This window comes from Musca autumnalis, unplaced genomic scaffold (genome assembly GCF_047663935.1).
Source record: "Musca autumnalis isolate F117 unplaced genomic scaffold, ASM4766393v1 scaffold_3, whole genome shotgun sequence".
NCBI lineage: Eukaryota > Metazoa > Arthropoda > Insecta > Diptera > Muscidae > Musca > Musca autumnalis.
The window spans coordinates 192,795,423-192,812,484 of NW_027411866.1; the positions used below are offsets into that span (position 1 = coordinate 192,795,423).

General features: G+C 38.0%; 1 protein-coding gene across 12 annotated transcripts in view; it reads right to left on the reverse strand.

The window, feature by feature from the left end:
* LOC141398634 (voltage-gated potassium channel subunit beta-2-like) overlaps positions 1-17,062 on the reverse strand; it is a 726,071-nt gene that overhangs the window by 328,467 nt on the left and 380,542 nt on the right. For 6 of the 12 annotated variants that reach the window (XM_073976119.1, XM_073976117.1, XM_073976114.1 and 3 more), the window contains 2 exons: positions 4,172-4,269; positions 3,710-4,108 (listed from right to left, as the gene is read on the reverse strand). The exons of the other annotated variants lie outside the window; for them this stretch is intronic. Coding sequence is in view for 2 of the 6 variants with exons in the window: in XM_073976099.1 (XP_073832200.1) it covers positions 3,710-4,108; positions 4,172-4,269 (497 nt within the window). In the remaining 4 variants the exon portion in view is untranslated. The remainder of the gene's footprint in view (positions 1-3,709; positions 4,109-4,171; positions 4,270-17,062) is intronic. 12 annotated transcript variants of the gene reach the window in all.

Here is a 17,062-nt window from a genome sequence, read left to right on the forward strand (position 1 = left end):
TCATCGAACTTGACCTGCCTGCAAACAAAAGACGCATTTTCCCAAAATTTCAGCGTCCTATCTCCATTTTTGTGGATGCTAGAGTGATTACCACAGACGGACGGACGGACGGACGTGCACAGATCGACTCAGAATTTTACCCTGATCAAGAATATATATACTTTATAGGGTCGCAAATAAGTATTTCAATGCGTTACAAACGGAAAAACAAACTTAATATACCCTCCATACTATGGTGGAGGATATAAAAAAATGGAGAGTAGAAGTTGTTTCAATATGTTAAAATGCCTGTTCCAGAACCTGCAAGGAGCAACTAGTTTTTTCTGCGATAAAACTAATTTTCCTTTATGATATCGAAAAAATAGTAAAAATTAGTATAGTCTTGCACTACATACCCAAAATTATACAAAAAGTATAGCCTTCAATTAGTCACTTATTACAAACTATTGTATGAACATCTTTAAAAATCCTTTTTGCAAATACACCCCAAATTTGTTGCTTCATTTACACCCCAAATTTAAGTGAAAAAATATGTTGGGGTGCCACCGTGGTGCAATGGTGTGCACACCCGCCTTGCACGCTAAGGATCGTGGGTTCGATTCCCAGGCCAGAAAACATCAACATTTTCAACGGTGGCAAAATACCCCTCAGTGATGTTGGTGACATTTCGTGAGTATTTCAGCAATGTAAAACTTCTCTGCAAGTGGTGTCTTAGAACACGCCTTTCGGACTCGGCATATCATTCAGCTAATATGAATCGGGGTGCACTCATTGATATGAGAGAATTCTCTTGTCTGAAATATGTTGGGTAGAGTGGGGCGATTTGAACACCATCACGGGCGCCTGGAGTTTCTGATTCTTGGGATTGTACTGAGCAAAAAAGTCAACTAGACCATATGTCTACGGTGAAAATCGAGCCCCCGGATTTTGACTTGAAGTTTTTTTTCAAGGATTTTTGGATATTTTGGCATATAACAACCAAACCACTAAGATTTTCGATCCAACACAAAGACAACAATTGTAGCCAAGACAATAATAAAGAACTCTCTAGTACATCGCAAAAGCATTGGAACGCTCCTTCAGGTAGTTATGGCCTCGAGAAGGTGCACATTTTTCGGAAAATATCGATAAACGACACTGTGCTACAAAATGGAACTCAAAGTCAGTGGGTGGAAAATTTCTTTTGGAGATGAAAGCCCTTGGTGAGTGTACTGAGAACCCAAAAGGAAATTTTCATCATAGGTCAAGTTTCCGAGATATTGCGTGATTAATGGTTTAATTTTGGCCCCTTAATTTGTGATCAAATAGCTTTATATCTCTCTAAAGCGTTATTGTAGCTTCATTTTGACATTACATGTCTTCAGTCAAATCGAATGGTGAATCTTTTTGTAGAATATTTCATCCCTCTAACTCAATTCCTTTCATGTCCTTTTCGTCCTTTATTTTTTGAACCGTAGTAAAAGTACCACAAGGCGAGATTTTACAGCATCCAAATATTCTACAAAAATGTTGTTCAGAAGATTTTAGGTACGGTTCTCATTGATGACAAATCGATATTTCCCCGTTTTCATGGTCCTTTTTGACATTTTACTGGTTTTTGTTCAGAAAACTATGTTTTGTTTCTATGTATATTCGTTATTGGTCTGTGGTGCTTCTGAAATACTTACCATAAATAGCTCTTGTAATGACGAACACGTTAATAACAAATTTTATTGGAGGACAGATCCGGTTATCTAAATTTTTGAACCGGATATTCTGATATTAAAACCGATTTTGGAACCGGTTTTAAGTAACCGATTAACCGAATATATATATCATTAGAAAGCTAATAAAATGGTCAATTAAATGACAGCAAGTAGCTGATTACAACTTTGTCGGTTACGAAGCTTTCCAAAATAAATATTGAACAAAACAAAAAACATTATAGTTTTGGATAAAATGTAGGAAAAATAAGAAATAGAACATTTTATAATTTTGCGCTATGGAAAAATGAAAATGATAAGGACAGTTAATGACATGGTTCAAACTTCTGAGTTATGGCGAAATTAATTCATTCTTGATGAACTTTAAGTGCATGATATAAAAACAACATAACACAAATTCATCTCGCCATAACTCAGAAGTTTGACCTATGACATAACAGCCTTTCCAGATTTATAATATTATCTTAATCGACTTTCATCGCCAAAAAGACCCCAGTGATATTTTACATCAAAATCGGTTTAAGAACGCGGTTTTTTTGTTGTAATCAGCTACTTGCTGTCATTTGATTGACCATTTTATTAGCTTTCTAATGATATACATATTCGGTTAATCGGTTACTTAAAACCGGTTCCAAAATCGGTTTTAATATCAGAATATCCGGTTCAAAAATTTAGATAACCGGATCTGTCCTCCAATAAAATTTGTTATTAACGTGTTCGTCATTACAAGAGCTATTTATGGTAAGTATTTCAGAAGCACCACAGACCAATAACGAATATACATAAAAACAAAACATAGTTTTCTGAACAAAAACCAGTAAAATGTCAAAAAGGACCATGAAAACGGGGAAATATCGATTGGTCATCAATGAGAACCGTACCTAAAATCTTCTGAACAACATTTTTGTAGAATATTTGGATGCTGTAAAATCTCGCCTTGTGGTACTTTTACTACGGTTCAAAAAATAAAGGACGAAAAGGACATGAAAGGAATTGAGTTAGAGGGATGAAATATTCTACAAAAAGATTCACCATTCGATTTGACTGAAGATATGTAATGTCAAAATGAAGCTACAATAACGCTTTAGAGAGATATAAAGCTATTTGATCACAAATTAAGGGGCCAAAATTAAACCATTAATCACGCAATTTCTCGGAAACTTGACCTATGGTGAAAATTTCCTTTTGGGTTCTCAGTACACTCACCAAGGGCTTTCATCTCCAAAAGAAAATTTCCACCCACTGACTTTGAGTTCTATTTTGTAGCACAGTGTCGTTTATCGATATTTTCCGAAAAATGTGCACCTTCTCGAGGCCATAACTACCTGAAGGAGCGTTCCAATGCTTTTGCGATGTACTAGAGAGTTCTTTATTATTGTCTTGGCTACAATTGTTGTCTTTGTGTTGGATCGAAAATCTCAGTGGTTTGGTTGTTATATGCCAAAATATCCAAAAATCCTTGAAAAAAAACTTCAAGTCAAAATCCGGGGGCTCGATTTTCACCGTAGACATATGGTCTAGTTGACTTTTTTGCTCAGTACAGTCCCAAGAATCAGAATCTCCAGGCGCCCGATAACACTTTTTTCCTTCCATACAAATCGCCCCGGCCTAATGTTGGGGCCTAATTGTATTTCCGGTGTTTGGGTGAATATTGCATTTGCCAAATGCACCTCAATTTCAAAAATGCATTTTGGTCCCAATGAAATTTTGGGACATAAATGTAATATTTGTTTCGGGCCAATTTTCCTAGTTTGGGGCCTTTTTGTATTGCGGCCATTTTTTTCAAATTAAAAAAAAAAAAAAAAACAACGCAAAAAGTGGGGTCCATTTTCATTTCCGTTTGGGGTGTTATTTCATGGGCCTAATTTCTGTACCCCAATTTTAATGGTCGACATTATGGGATCCCTCCTAAAACACACCATTTTAAAGAATTTCAGTCATACTATGTATATAGAATATGTTAACAGTTCGCGATTTCTGAAATTGTTGGTTTGTGGATAACTTACTTTATAGTCGTGTGTATCGGCTGTTGAAAGTTGCCGCTTTCTTTCGTAAAGATATTCTCGTTCTATAGAGCGACTACGAAAAGCTGGCGGTAGACCACGTTCGGGTGGTGTTGGTATGATCGGTGTTGGTGCACTGCTACTACCACCGATAATATGTTGCTTTTCGGTTTCTGGCTGCTGATCTTGTTGTTGTTGCTGCTGCTGCTGCTGTTGTTGAGCTAGAGCTGAAGTTGTGGGTGGACTTTCACCACTTTGCTCTTGCTGTTGCTGCTGCTGTTGATCACGCAATTGCTGATGCTGTTGATGTAAAACTTTTTGCTCTTCTTTTTTCTTTTCACGGTCTTGCTGGCGTCGTATTTCAAAATCTAATAAACGGGCTTCACGGGCGTCTTTATCTCTCTGAAACCAAAGGAACAAATATTGATTATTGATTTAATTTATTTCTATTATTTTTTTAAATACCTTGTAATTAAGGGCGTCTTGTTCTTCTTTTTTAGCTTCCCTTTCGCTGCGTTGACGATCGCGCTGTTTCTCTTCGTCAGTTTGCGATGTCTTGCTGTCTGTAAAAGTGTAAGTACGCTTTAGTTTTTTTTGTTTAGATAATAAACATTTTTTTAAGTATTCATGAAAAAAAGAAATTTTAAGAAAAAAGGCATTACATTTAAATGAATGAATCCAATTTATATATAGTAAAAATTTGATCATGCCAAAAACTTATTTATTTATATTTATTTTGAAGAAGGCATTCAAGAAGACAAACTATGATTATTTTGCTTAATATATTATTATAAAATTGATTTAGTTTATATATTATAAAATACAAATTTCTCTTAAAGCAAAATCGTATTTAATCTTAATTTCAATATAAAAATACACATTTCGTGTATTATCATCAACCTTAGGCGATACATGCCAACCAACAAAATGTTGGCAATGTTCCTTTGGGCTTCTGTATTTACTTCTGTATTTTTTTTTTTAATTGTCATAACACTACACATTCAATAGGCATACCACATTCCAGTCTATGGTGATGAAAGAAATTCGCCTCGAAGACTGAAACAAACATCTGCCCTCAAGGAATAAGTTATTTTTGGTGTTCACACTATTTAGTCATGGCTGAGGTTTTTGTATTATATCCTCAGCATTTATGCTAACGAGGGTAGATACACTTTCATACGGGCAAAATATGCCTCATCGGAATAATGGTTTTAGACCCCAAGTATGTTTGGACGAAATCCGTTTCAGACAATTTGGAGTTGATTTAGCAATGTCCGTCCGTCCGTCTGTCTGTCTGGCTGGCTGCAGCGCGCCATAACTCTCGAACGGATCAACCGATTCGGTCCAATATTTGGCTTTCGTAATATTTTGTCCACACGAAGTTTAAGTTCGAAGATGGGTTATATCAGTCCACTCCTTTCGGTACCTCCCCAACAAAAGTTCGGAAAATGTTCGGAACATTTCTGTACACGATAACTCTTGACATCCATAAGGGCACCTGGCTGTCTCCAGATCAGAAAACAAGAAATCAAATTGATCACGTTATGATAGATGGAACACATTCATCGAGCGTGTTGGATGTGCGTTCTTTCCGAGGAGCAAACATAGATTCGGACCACTACCTTATTGCCGCAAAGGTACGCACCCGTTTAAACGTAGCAAACAAAGTACGAACAGACACAACACGAAAGTTAGATATCGGTAAGCTGCAATCACAACAGATAGCTACAGCATATTCCACTCAACTGCCCCAACTGCTTAATCAAAGCACTCCTCATCCCGATAATATATCAGCGCAATGGCAAAGTATTGCCCACTCCATGCAAACAGCCGCAAAATCAGTACTTGTATACCAGAGACCTCCACCAAGGAATCCATGGTATGATCAGGAGTGTCGTGCTGCTATAGAAGAGAAAAATGCGGCATACAGGGCTACCTTATAATCCGTAGCAACGCATAGCGCACGAGAGAGATATAGGGAGAAAAGGATAGAGGAGAAATGTCTTTTCCGCAGGAAAAAGATGGAGGTGGAAAAGCGGGAGTGTGAAAAAATCGAGATGTACAGGAACCAGAATGAAGTCCGAAAATTCTACCAAAGAGTCAAGCATCAAACTGATGGCTTCAGTACAGGTACCTCCTCCTGTAGAGACCAGCAAGGTAATTTGGTTACTGATACAGATAGTGTGCTCAGGATATGGAAAGAACATTGTTCAAACCTGTTGGTGTCCAATAGCAGCGAATAAGTGGGAGATACCACAGATCCAATCCCAAAAGATGGTATTGAATGTATACCGCCCAGTCAAGATGAGTTAAAGACAGCAATAAACCGGCTGAAGAATAATAAGGCAGCAGGAGCTGATATCCTACCAGCCGAGCTGTTCAAAACCGGAGGCGACACGTGATAAGGTGTATTCATCAGCTAGTTAGCACCATCTGTCAAGAAGAACCTCTCCGAAGAGTTTTGTACGAAAAGAGGTTTCAGACAAGGAGACAGCCTTTCGTGTGATCTCTTCAACATCCTGCTGGAAAAGGTTATACGAAAGGCAAACGTAAAAAAGAAGTGGCACAATCTACAGCAATAGCCACATGTTACTTGCTTATGCTGATGATATAGACATCATGGGACGATTAGTAAAAGAAGTAACAAATACCTTTATGAAGGTCGAAGGAGAATCTGCTAAAGTGGGTCTGGCTGTGAACGGCGAGAAGACCAAGTTGATGGTGTCGATCCGCAATGCGTCCATTGAGCTCGGACCAACTGTTAAAGTTGGTTCCTATAATTTTGAGGTAGTAAAAGACTTCGTCTACCTCGCCACCTCCGTAAACACAACAAACGACATCGGTTGTGAAATAAAAAGAAGAATTGTACTGGCCAACAGATGCTATTTTGGTTTAAGAAAGCAGTTTAAAAACAAAGCCACATCTCGTCAAACAAACATAACACTCGACAAATCACTGATACTACCCTTGCTGATGTATGGCTCCGAAGCCTGGGTACTTGCGCAAGCAGACATGTGTTTGAGAGAAAAATTCTTCGAAAGATCTACGGACCAATCTGCGTTGACAGTGAACATCGACGTCGCTTGAACCACGAGCTGTATCTGCTATACAACGACATCAATATAGTTAAACGTATCAAAATGCAGCGATTGCGTTGGCTAAACCATATCATAAGAATGGGCGAAGATGAACCCGCTACAAAGGCGTATAAATACGAACCGCTTGGCGGTGCACGCAGAATTGGCAGGCCAAGGAATAGATGGCGCAAACAAGTGGATGAAGAGATGAAAAGGCGCGATAGGGAGAATTGGAGATCTTTTCTTAAATCGGCCTATGGAACAAATGTTCTGTAATGGGCCAGCTAAGTAAGTAAGATAACTCTTGAAGGGAGTAACCGATTTGGACCATACTTTGCAAATCGCGAAATTTCTACCAGACTTAGATGAAGTTTCCATATGGAATCAATCGGTCCACTACTTCGATTACCTCCCACACAAAATTTCGGAAAATTTCAGTTTAGGACCACTCTCGAATCGCTTTGATTTTTGTTGTAAAAACTTATATTCACTGTCCCCCATACAATTGTACAAGTTCCATCAGGTGTAAGTCCATACTCGTACTTCCTACAAAAATAGCCTGGGAAGTACAAAAAATCCCTATGACTCTGTGTGTAGTGGTTGGAGTGCAAGATAGATCTTTTGTCCAAACTTAGTTTATGTTCGAAGATAAGCTATATAGGTCCTCTCCTTCAGATACCTCCCCCACAAACGTTCAAAAATGTTCGGAAAAATTGTACACACGATAGCTCTTGACGGCAGTGACCTCTGTGGTCCATATTTCACACATCCTAATATATCTACCAGTAGTAGGATTCTCTAACGCATTTTTTGGTTACCGACAAATTTTAAAAATAAAATTTGACAATACTGTTGCTGTCGGTATACCTAGCGACAACTTTATTTTAGTCGCAAACTTACCGACAACTATCGATAATAACCTAAATTATAAGCATTTTGATTTTACCGTTTTTTGTCGGTAACCAAAAAATGCGTTAGAGACTCCCACTACATATATAAATGTGGACTATATTTGTCCACTCCTTCGAGTACCTCCCACACAAAATGTCGGATAAATTCACTTTAAGGCCGTCTCTCGAATCGCTTTGACTTTTGTTGAAACAACTTGCATTCGCTGCCTCAATTACGACGGTAAAAGTTTTTCAGGGATAAGTCCAAACTTCTTAAGAAAACAGCCATATGTAGTGGCTGGAGAGCACGATAACTCTCGAACTGATCAACAGATTTGGTCCAAAATTTGGGCTTCGTCATATTTTGTCCAGTTTTAGTTTGAAGATGCGCAATACCGGTCCACAACTTCAGGAACTTGGTATTTGGTCAAAAATTAGATTAAGTTCTAAAATGACCCTTATCAGTCCTCTCCTTAGGGCAACTCCCCACAAAAATTCAACATTTGAGTCTAAGTGCAGTTCAAAAATCCTTTGAAAATGTATACCGATGTTGTTCCTTGTGGTTCTGTTTTGAGCTATACTAGCAAATGCCCGCTACTTCGTATGCGGAAAGGGAATAAAATATATATGAACAATATTTAATATGGAAGAGGTGAACACTGGCGATTCTGTTGAACTAAAACCTATTTTTAATACCAACATTTAATTGATTTAATTCCTTTTAATACTGTATTTCGAATTTCCCAAAAAAAAAAATATCTGCCGTATTGCACCCCTACTATATTTTTTATTTCGAATTACCAATACTACGACCTCATATCACAGACATACACCAACAGCTACTCATATTGCTAATTTCAGACTTGACTTTTGGTTTTACCCCTTCACTAACACAGCATTCCCTTCCAGTACGAGTTTCCAAACACTAAACTTTATCTCACCCTTTCACAACAATTCAAGGTTTTAGCTTCAGCGGTTTCGCCAAGAACCCGAAAATTCTACGAATGCCGAAAATTCTACGAACCTAATTTTCGGAATTCAAAATGACCACAAAAATTCGTATATCACCATATAACAGTACCCCTCGACTTAGTGTATTTTAAAATTAGAACAAATCTATATTGCCAAATTTTCTTTAAATTTGGACCTTGTATACTCAGAGGATACAAAAGTTTCATTAAAAAAAATGTCTACTTTAATTCACTTTTATTAGAAGAGATATTTTGAAGACTTAGAGTAATTTGAAGATTTTATGCACATTTTCCGACCGAAATTCGGAATTTATGGTTAGAAAAAAAAACTTTTTTTACAAAAAATTTTAGTTAATGTGCACGGGTATGTTAACCGTATATAACGGTACATTTTTTGATGCATTTCAATTTAAGCCTTTTTATTATCAGGGGATAAAATAACCTTCTAGTTAACAAAATTGTCGCATTGAACCACGTTTTCAAATTAACATAAAAAAACAAACAAAAAATTGAAAAGATACTTCACGTTTAACTACATACTTCCAGTACATTATTTTTTATTATTTAGAAACACCTTCGCGTTAGCATAAAATCAATAGAACAATATTCAGTACAATTTTTAAACTCCGAACTTTATCTAAATTTCAGAATGATCTTCTTAACAAATATTTTTCCATTTCGTAGTTTTTTGTCCAAATTGTATAATCCAAGCTTTGTTCCTACAACGAGCCCAAATTTAGTACCATTTAGTACTTTTCGTTCCCCTATAGTATGCAGTTCTCACTTTAACCGTTTACACAATACCAACATGGTTTTGGTACCAACATGTTACCAAACTTTTCGTACACATATGTAGGTAGGTTTCAAAAATTACTTCTAATATTCAACATAAATACCAACCGCAATTCACTTTTCCAGTTTTATCTGTTCCTCTGAAACCAATTATAATACTATTTAGTACTTTTTGTATAAATAAGCATTTTCAAAACCTCCTTTAAACCACCTCTCTAAACACCAATTTCTAATCTAAAACCGAATTTCAAAATTCCAGTTCTACCCCTTTACAAAATCACAAATTGAACAAAATTCTGTACCATATAGCAAATACCAAAATGTACCAAATTTTGTACCATTTAGCAGTTTTCGTACACGACTTTCCAATAACTACTTTCATATATCTGCAATGTAGTTCAATTTGGCACTTTTCCATAAGTACGCATTTCCAAAACTACCTCAATCCTACACTCCAACAGTAATCTGTTCACGCAAATACAACTTGTATCGAATTTAGTACCATTTAGCACTGCTTCGTCCACATTAGAACGATTTTCCAAAGCTACCTCCATATCTCAATTCTAGATTCCAACAGTAATCTTAATTCCAAATTTCAGGATTCCAGCTCTATCCGTTCACCCAAATCCAAAGTGTACTAAATTCAGTACGTTTCGTGTACTTATAGTTAGTCCCAATTTACATTGGGCGAGTTTACTTGCGGCAATTTTCATTTTGTAGGAGAGAGAGGTGAGGCATATGGTAACCCTTTGCCTCTCAGCACCCTCTCTCACATACAAACTGACAATTGCCGCAAGTAAACTCGCCTAATGTAAATTGGGACTTAGAATTTCCAAAAACTGTTCTTTGTTACTTTCCATTTGTGACCCTCATTCCAAATTTCAGGATTCCAACTCAATCCGTTCACCTAATTTCAAACTGTACTAAATTTAGTACCATTTCGTACTTTTCGTACCCTTTAGTTCGAATTTCCAAAAACCTTTCATTGTTACTTTTCATCAGTAATCCTCATTCCAAATTTCGGGATTCCAGCACTATCTGTTCACCCAAATCCAAATTGTACTAAATTTAGTATCATTTATTATTTTTCGTGCACATATAGTTCGAATTTCCAAGAACTTTTCCTTGTTACTTTCCATTAGTGACCTTCTTTCCAAATTTCAGGATTCCAACCCAATCCGTTCACCCAAATTAAAATTGTGCTAAATTTAGTACCATTTCGTACTTTTCGTACCCTTATAGTTCGAATTTCCAAAAACCTTTCATTGTTACTTTTCATCAGTGGCCCTCATTAAAAATTTCAGGATTCCAGCTCTATCCGTTCACCCAAATCCAAATTGTACTAAAATTAGTACCATTTAGTACTTTTCGTGCACTTATAGTTCGAATTTCCAAAAACCTTTCATTGTTACTTTTCATCAGTGGCCCTCATTAAAAATTTCAGGATTCCAGCTCTATCCGTTCACCCAAATCCAAATTGTACTAAAATTAGTACCATTTAGTACTTTTCGTGCACTTATAGTTCGAATTTCCAAAAACCTTTCATTGTTACTTTTCATCAGTAACCCTCATTCCAAAATTCGGGATTCCAGCTCTATCTGTTCACCCAAATCCAAATTGTACTAAATTTAGTACCATTTATTTTTTTTCGTGCACATGTAGTTCGAATTGCCAAAAACTTTTCCTTGTTACTTTCCATTTGTGACCCTCATTCCAAATTTCAGGATTCCAACTCAATCCGTTCACCTAATTTCAAACTGTACTAAATTTGGTACCATTTAGTACTTTTCGTGCACTTATAGTTCGAATTTCCAAAAACCTTTCATAGTTACTCTTCATCAGTGACCCTCATTCCAAATTTCGGGATTCCAGCTCTATCTGTTCACCCAAATCCAATTTGTACTAAATTTAGTACCATTTCGTACTTTTCGTACCCTAATAGTTCGAATTTCCAAAAACCTTTCATTGTTACTCTTCATCAGTGGCCCTCATTCCAAATTTCAGGATTCCAGCTCTATCCGTTCACCCAAATCCAAGTTGTACTTAATTTAGTACCATTTAGTACTTTTCGTACGATTTTCCAAAACCATTTAATTACATCAACACCACTTCCCAACCTTGATTTCCATACCAAATTCCATGGTTCTAGCTATATCCGTTCAAAATATACAATTGGTACTAAATTTTGTAAATTTTAGTACTTTTCGTACACTTATAGTTCGAATTTCCAATAACCATTTGGTACATCTTTCTAACTCTCCATCAGTGACCCTCATTCCAAATTTCAATATTCTAGCTCTTACCGTTTGCCTAATACAAAGGGTACCATATTTAGTACCTTTTAGTACTTTTCGTACACTTCTAGGTCGAATTTCCAAAAACCCATTCTCACCCCTACACACCAACAGCAACCTACACCCAAAATTTCAACTTTCTAGCTTCAGCGGTTTCGTCTGGGCGCTGATGAATCAGTCAGTGAATACCTCACCTCACCGCTCTTTTATATATATAGATTATGTTTTCCGTGGACAAGTCCATGTTTCCTGGCATACTGGTCCCAAAGTTATACGATGACCCACTGAAATGACTAGTGGGCGCGATATCTATCGAAAAGATATCACTCCCAAAATAGGATTCACTAGCATAATGGACTATGTTGGTCCATTCCTTCAAGTACCTCCTTCCCTACACTTTTGAACTTCAATCCTAATCCACATTTTTGTCGGCAAGTTCAAATGTCCAAAAGGCCAAGAAAATTCTGAAAAGACCCTAATTACATTCGATCTGTCCATAGATGAAAGTTTCAATTGACATAGGCTGAGGGTATATCTCTGTCGACAAAGCCGACTGGAACTTTTTTACTTTTTCATCGCGTTTATTCATTTTAAATGCTGAAAAAGACCACACAAAAACCATTTTATTTTTGAGAAAAAATTTTCTAAATACGAAAACTGTTTATCATCAAGAACCTCTACGCCTACCTGTTCAGCGATATTTGATTGTTTCGAAGTAGAGTCATCCGACAGAAGTACAAATAGACCTTGGGAGGAGGATAACAACGCAGCATCAACGGTCAAAAGGAAATATAACCCAACCGGCCTTGCAAGAGGCTTTGTTATAAGTGTAAAGCTGTCGTCCCACAAAGCAGTAACGGTGTGCCACCAGCTTTCCGCTGAGGATATAGAAGTCATAACCCGCTGTCAATCAGAAATCCACAAGGCTATCGACAAGAAAGCTGCTCGGGTGAAGGGCTCTTTATGTGGAGAAGTGAAGCACGCAGTTTGACGACAAACACATTGACAGCTTTCAATATCAGACCGTGATCCTCAAGAATGAGCCTATACAAAATTAAGTTGAAAGGTCAAACACTAGGATTGGAAATAGCTTTCCATTTGCCGATCATCAACATGGGTTCCGTAAACACAGCACGATAACAGCGCTGCACGTCTCCATACATATTAGTCGAGGACTCAACCAGAGCAAGCCGTGCGATAGAACAGTGACTTGACTTATAACAAGCACTCCAGGCTGAGTGAAAACCATCCGGTCAAGTTTAAAACGTTTGATAATCAATTATATGTGTGGAAGTCAGTTGTACGTGGAACTGGGTAATATCTCCGGAACTGTTTAACCAATATTCAGCACCTCCAAACGGCATTGAGATCGTAAGGTATGAGGATGATTGTACGAACTTGGCGTCAGATACCTTCCCTTATTTCATTTGTAAAAGGCTGAACTCCTATTTGACTGATCTTGTCAACTTTTTCAAGCGAAAAATATGCAAATATCCGCCACTCTGTTCTTCACATGGATGGCATAGGTTGAAAGTCATGAACGATGGTAGCAGAATTTCGACCACAAAAAAACCAAAATTCTAGGGTCACATTCGACAGAATGCTCATGCCGCCTGCGCATGTCACGGTTATCTGCGACAAGATAAAGAAACCTTGTTGACCACGGATAACGCGATAGATCGGTCTGTGGTAAGCTATGCGGCGCCAGTACTGTTCGTGAATATAAGTGCTACGCGAAGGAAAAATATTCAAACCTGTCAGAATGCCGTTCTGAAAACTGTAACAGTCTTCCAGTACAGCAACACAGTGGCATGCTTTCGTTGCAGTACATGCCGGGTGTTGAACCAGGTCCTCAAGTCTTTTGTAGGCAGCACTTGTGGTGCAGATAAAGAAACATTGTTGACCATATAAAACGCAACAGGTCCTTCTATGGTAAGCTATGCGGCACTGGTATGATCCACGAATATAAGTGCTACGCGATGGAAAAATATTCAAACTTGTTAGAATGCCGCTTTGAGAACTGCAACAGGTTGCCTCCTCTTGTTTTCGTAGGACCAACTACATTGTGAGACGCCTATACCACCGTCAGGCGATTAGGCGCCCGTGTGCGCTCATTTAACGTTGCTCTCTCCACACACACAATTCAACCCATTGAAAAAGTATGCAATAGAAAAGTATGGTGCCTGACGCTGGCCTAGACCAACAAGCCTATCAAACAGGTGTAAATAGCATTCACACGGATGCAGTCGTAGATGCCATAAAAAGTATTAGTCGGCTTTGCCTACAGAAATATATCCTCCTCAGCCTGTGTGAAGTGCAACCTTTACCCAAAAATTATGTATTAAAGAGTTTTCAGAATTTTGTGGCTCCTTTTTGGACGAATGAACTTGCCGGCAAAAATATGAATTTGAATTTAATGTCAAAAGTGTGGCAGAGGAGGTATCTGAAGGAATGGAAATGTCCATTTTGGAAGTGGTTCTTATTTTCGGAGTTATTCCTATTGATGGGTATTGCGCCCACCAGTTATTTCAGTTGGTCACCGTATAATTTAGAGCTTTTGGACACAATTTTCAGGAAGCACAGACTTGCCCACGAAAACATAATATCGCTGTAAACAGGGCCACTAGTAGTGCCTTCGGTAAAAATGTCCAAAAGATACTCGATCAGAGCCTTAACCGACCTCAAAATATTTCGAGATCCAAAATTTGGACCAAATCGGTTGCTCCATTTATGAGATGTCGCGAGTACAGTTTTAGCGAATATTTTCGAACTTTTATGGTGGAGGTACCAGAAGGAGTGGACCTATAAGCACCATCTTCGAATTGCATCTAATATTCGAAGAAATATTACGATATGCAAAGTGTGGACCAACACAGCATTCCGTTTGAGTGTTGTCGTGCGCACCAGCCAATACATATGCTGGTCGTAGGAGATTTTTACAGCTTTCGTTTCATTTTCTCAAAAAGTATGGACTTGCCACTGAAAAGAAAAACAAGTAAAAAAGTATCAGTCGGCCTTGCCGACCGAGAATACCCTCAGCCTGTGTGAATTGGAACTTTCATCTACGGACAGATCGAATGTATTTTGGGTCTTTTCAGAATTTTGTGGCACTTTTTGGACATTTTAACTTTCCAAAAGTGTGGATTAGGATTAAAGTTCAAAATTTCTGCGGAGGAGGGAGTGGACCGATATAGTTCATTACGGAAGTGGATATTATTTTGAGAGTCATATCTTTTCGATAAATATCGCACCCACTAGCCATTTCAGTGGGTTATCGTACACCTGTTGGGCCAGTGTGCCAGGAATCATGGACTTGTCCACAAAAAACATAAACTAGCTGTAAACAGGACTACAAAGAACATCCTCGATATAAATTTGCTAAGGATCTCTGAACAGATCCTAAACTGCACTTGAACGCAAATGTTGAAGTTTTGTGAAGGAGGTATCCTAAGGAGAGGACCGATATGGGCCATTTAAGAAGTTAAACTTAGTTTGGACAAAATGTGACGAAGGCCAAATTTTTGGACCAAATCGGTTTAACAGTTCAAGAATTATTGTGCTCTCCAGTTACTACTTATGGTGCCATAGGGGTTTTTTTTACAACTTTTGTGAACTTAAAGTGAACTTATCCGCAATTTTGTGTGAGAGGTACCCGAAGGAATGGGCAATATAGTCCATATTCAAACCTGATCTATATCTGGTAGATATATTAGGATGCGTAAAGTATAGACCAAATCGGTCCTTCCCTTTAAGAGTTATCGTGCGCACAATTTTTCCGAACATTTTTTGAACTTTTGTGGGGAGGTATTTTCTATTTTCTCAGGAAGTATGGTTATTCCCCTTGATTAAACTTGTACCCCCGTATGGGGGACCGTGAATACAAGTTGTTACAACAAAAATCAAAACGATTCGAGAGCAGGTCCTAAACTGAACTTTTCCGAAATTTTGTGTGGGAGGTACCCGAAGGCGAGGACCGATTGAGTCCATGTTGGAACCTCATCTAAGTTTGCTAGAATTTTCACGATGTGAAAAGTATATACCATATCGGTTACTCCCTTCAAGAGTTATCGTGCGCACAAATTTTCCGAACATTTTCGAACTTTTGTTGCGGAGATACCCGAAGGAGTGGACCGATATAACCCATCTTCGAACTTAAACTAAGTTTGGACAAAGTATTGCGAAAGCCAAATTTTGGACCAAATCGGTTCATCCGTGCGATGCCAGACAGACGGACGGACATTGCTAAATCGACTCCAAATTGTCTGAAACACATATCGTATAAACATACTTGGGGTCTGAAGCACATTTTGTCCGTATGAAACATGCATGTTCTGGCATTCACCTCTGCACCTGAAGGAGTGGACCGATTGGGTCCATATTGGAACCTCATCTAAGTCTGGTAGAAATTTCATAATGTGCAAAGTATGGACCAAATCCGTTACTCCCTTCAAGAGTTATCGTACGCACAAATTTTCCGAACATTTTCGAACTTTTGTGGGGGAGGTACCGGAAGGAGTGGACCGATATAATCCATCTTTAAACTTGAACTAAGTTTGGTCAAAATATTACGAAAGCCAAATTTTGTACCGAATCGGCAGATCCGTTCGAGAGTTATCTTGCGCTCCAACCACTACACACGGTGTCATAGGGTTTTTTTGTAACTTTCAGGCTATTTTCTCAGGAAGTATGGACTTGCCCCTAATGAAACTTACAGCGTCGTATAGAGGACAGCGAATACAACTTGCGTAAACAAAAATCAAAGCGATTCGAGACCAGGTCCTAAACTAAACATTTCCGAAATTTTGTGTGGGAGGTACCTGAAGGAGTGGACCGATTGGGTCCATATTGGAACCTCATCTAAGTTTGGTAGATATAACACGATGTGCAAAATATGGACCAAATCGGTTATTCCCTATAAGAGTTGAACATTTGTGGGGGAACTTAAATCGAATCAGGACAACATATTTCGATACCCAAAATTTGAACCGAATCGATTGATCCGTTCAAGAGTTATCGTGCGCACCAGCCAGCCAGACAGACAGACGGACGGACATTGCTAGATCTACTCAAAATTGTCTGAAACGGATATCGTACAAACATACTTGGGGTCTAAAACCATTATTTCGATGAGGCACATTTTTTGTCATATCAAAGTGTAAATACCCTCTTTAGCCTAAAGGCTGTTCACAAAATTGGAAGATGCGCGCAAAAGTTATAGCGGTTCTCATATAAAGAAAAAATATTTAAAAATATCTTATTTGTTATTATGAGAAAATGTATGCATAAATCGTTAACAGCATTCCATATCTATTCGTATATCTTTAATTAGTTA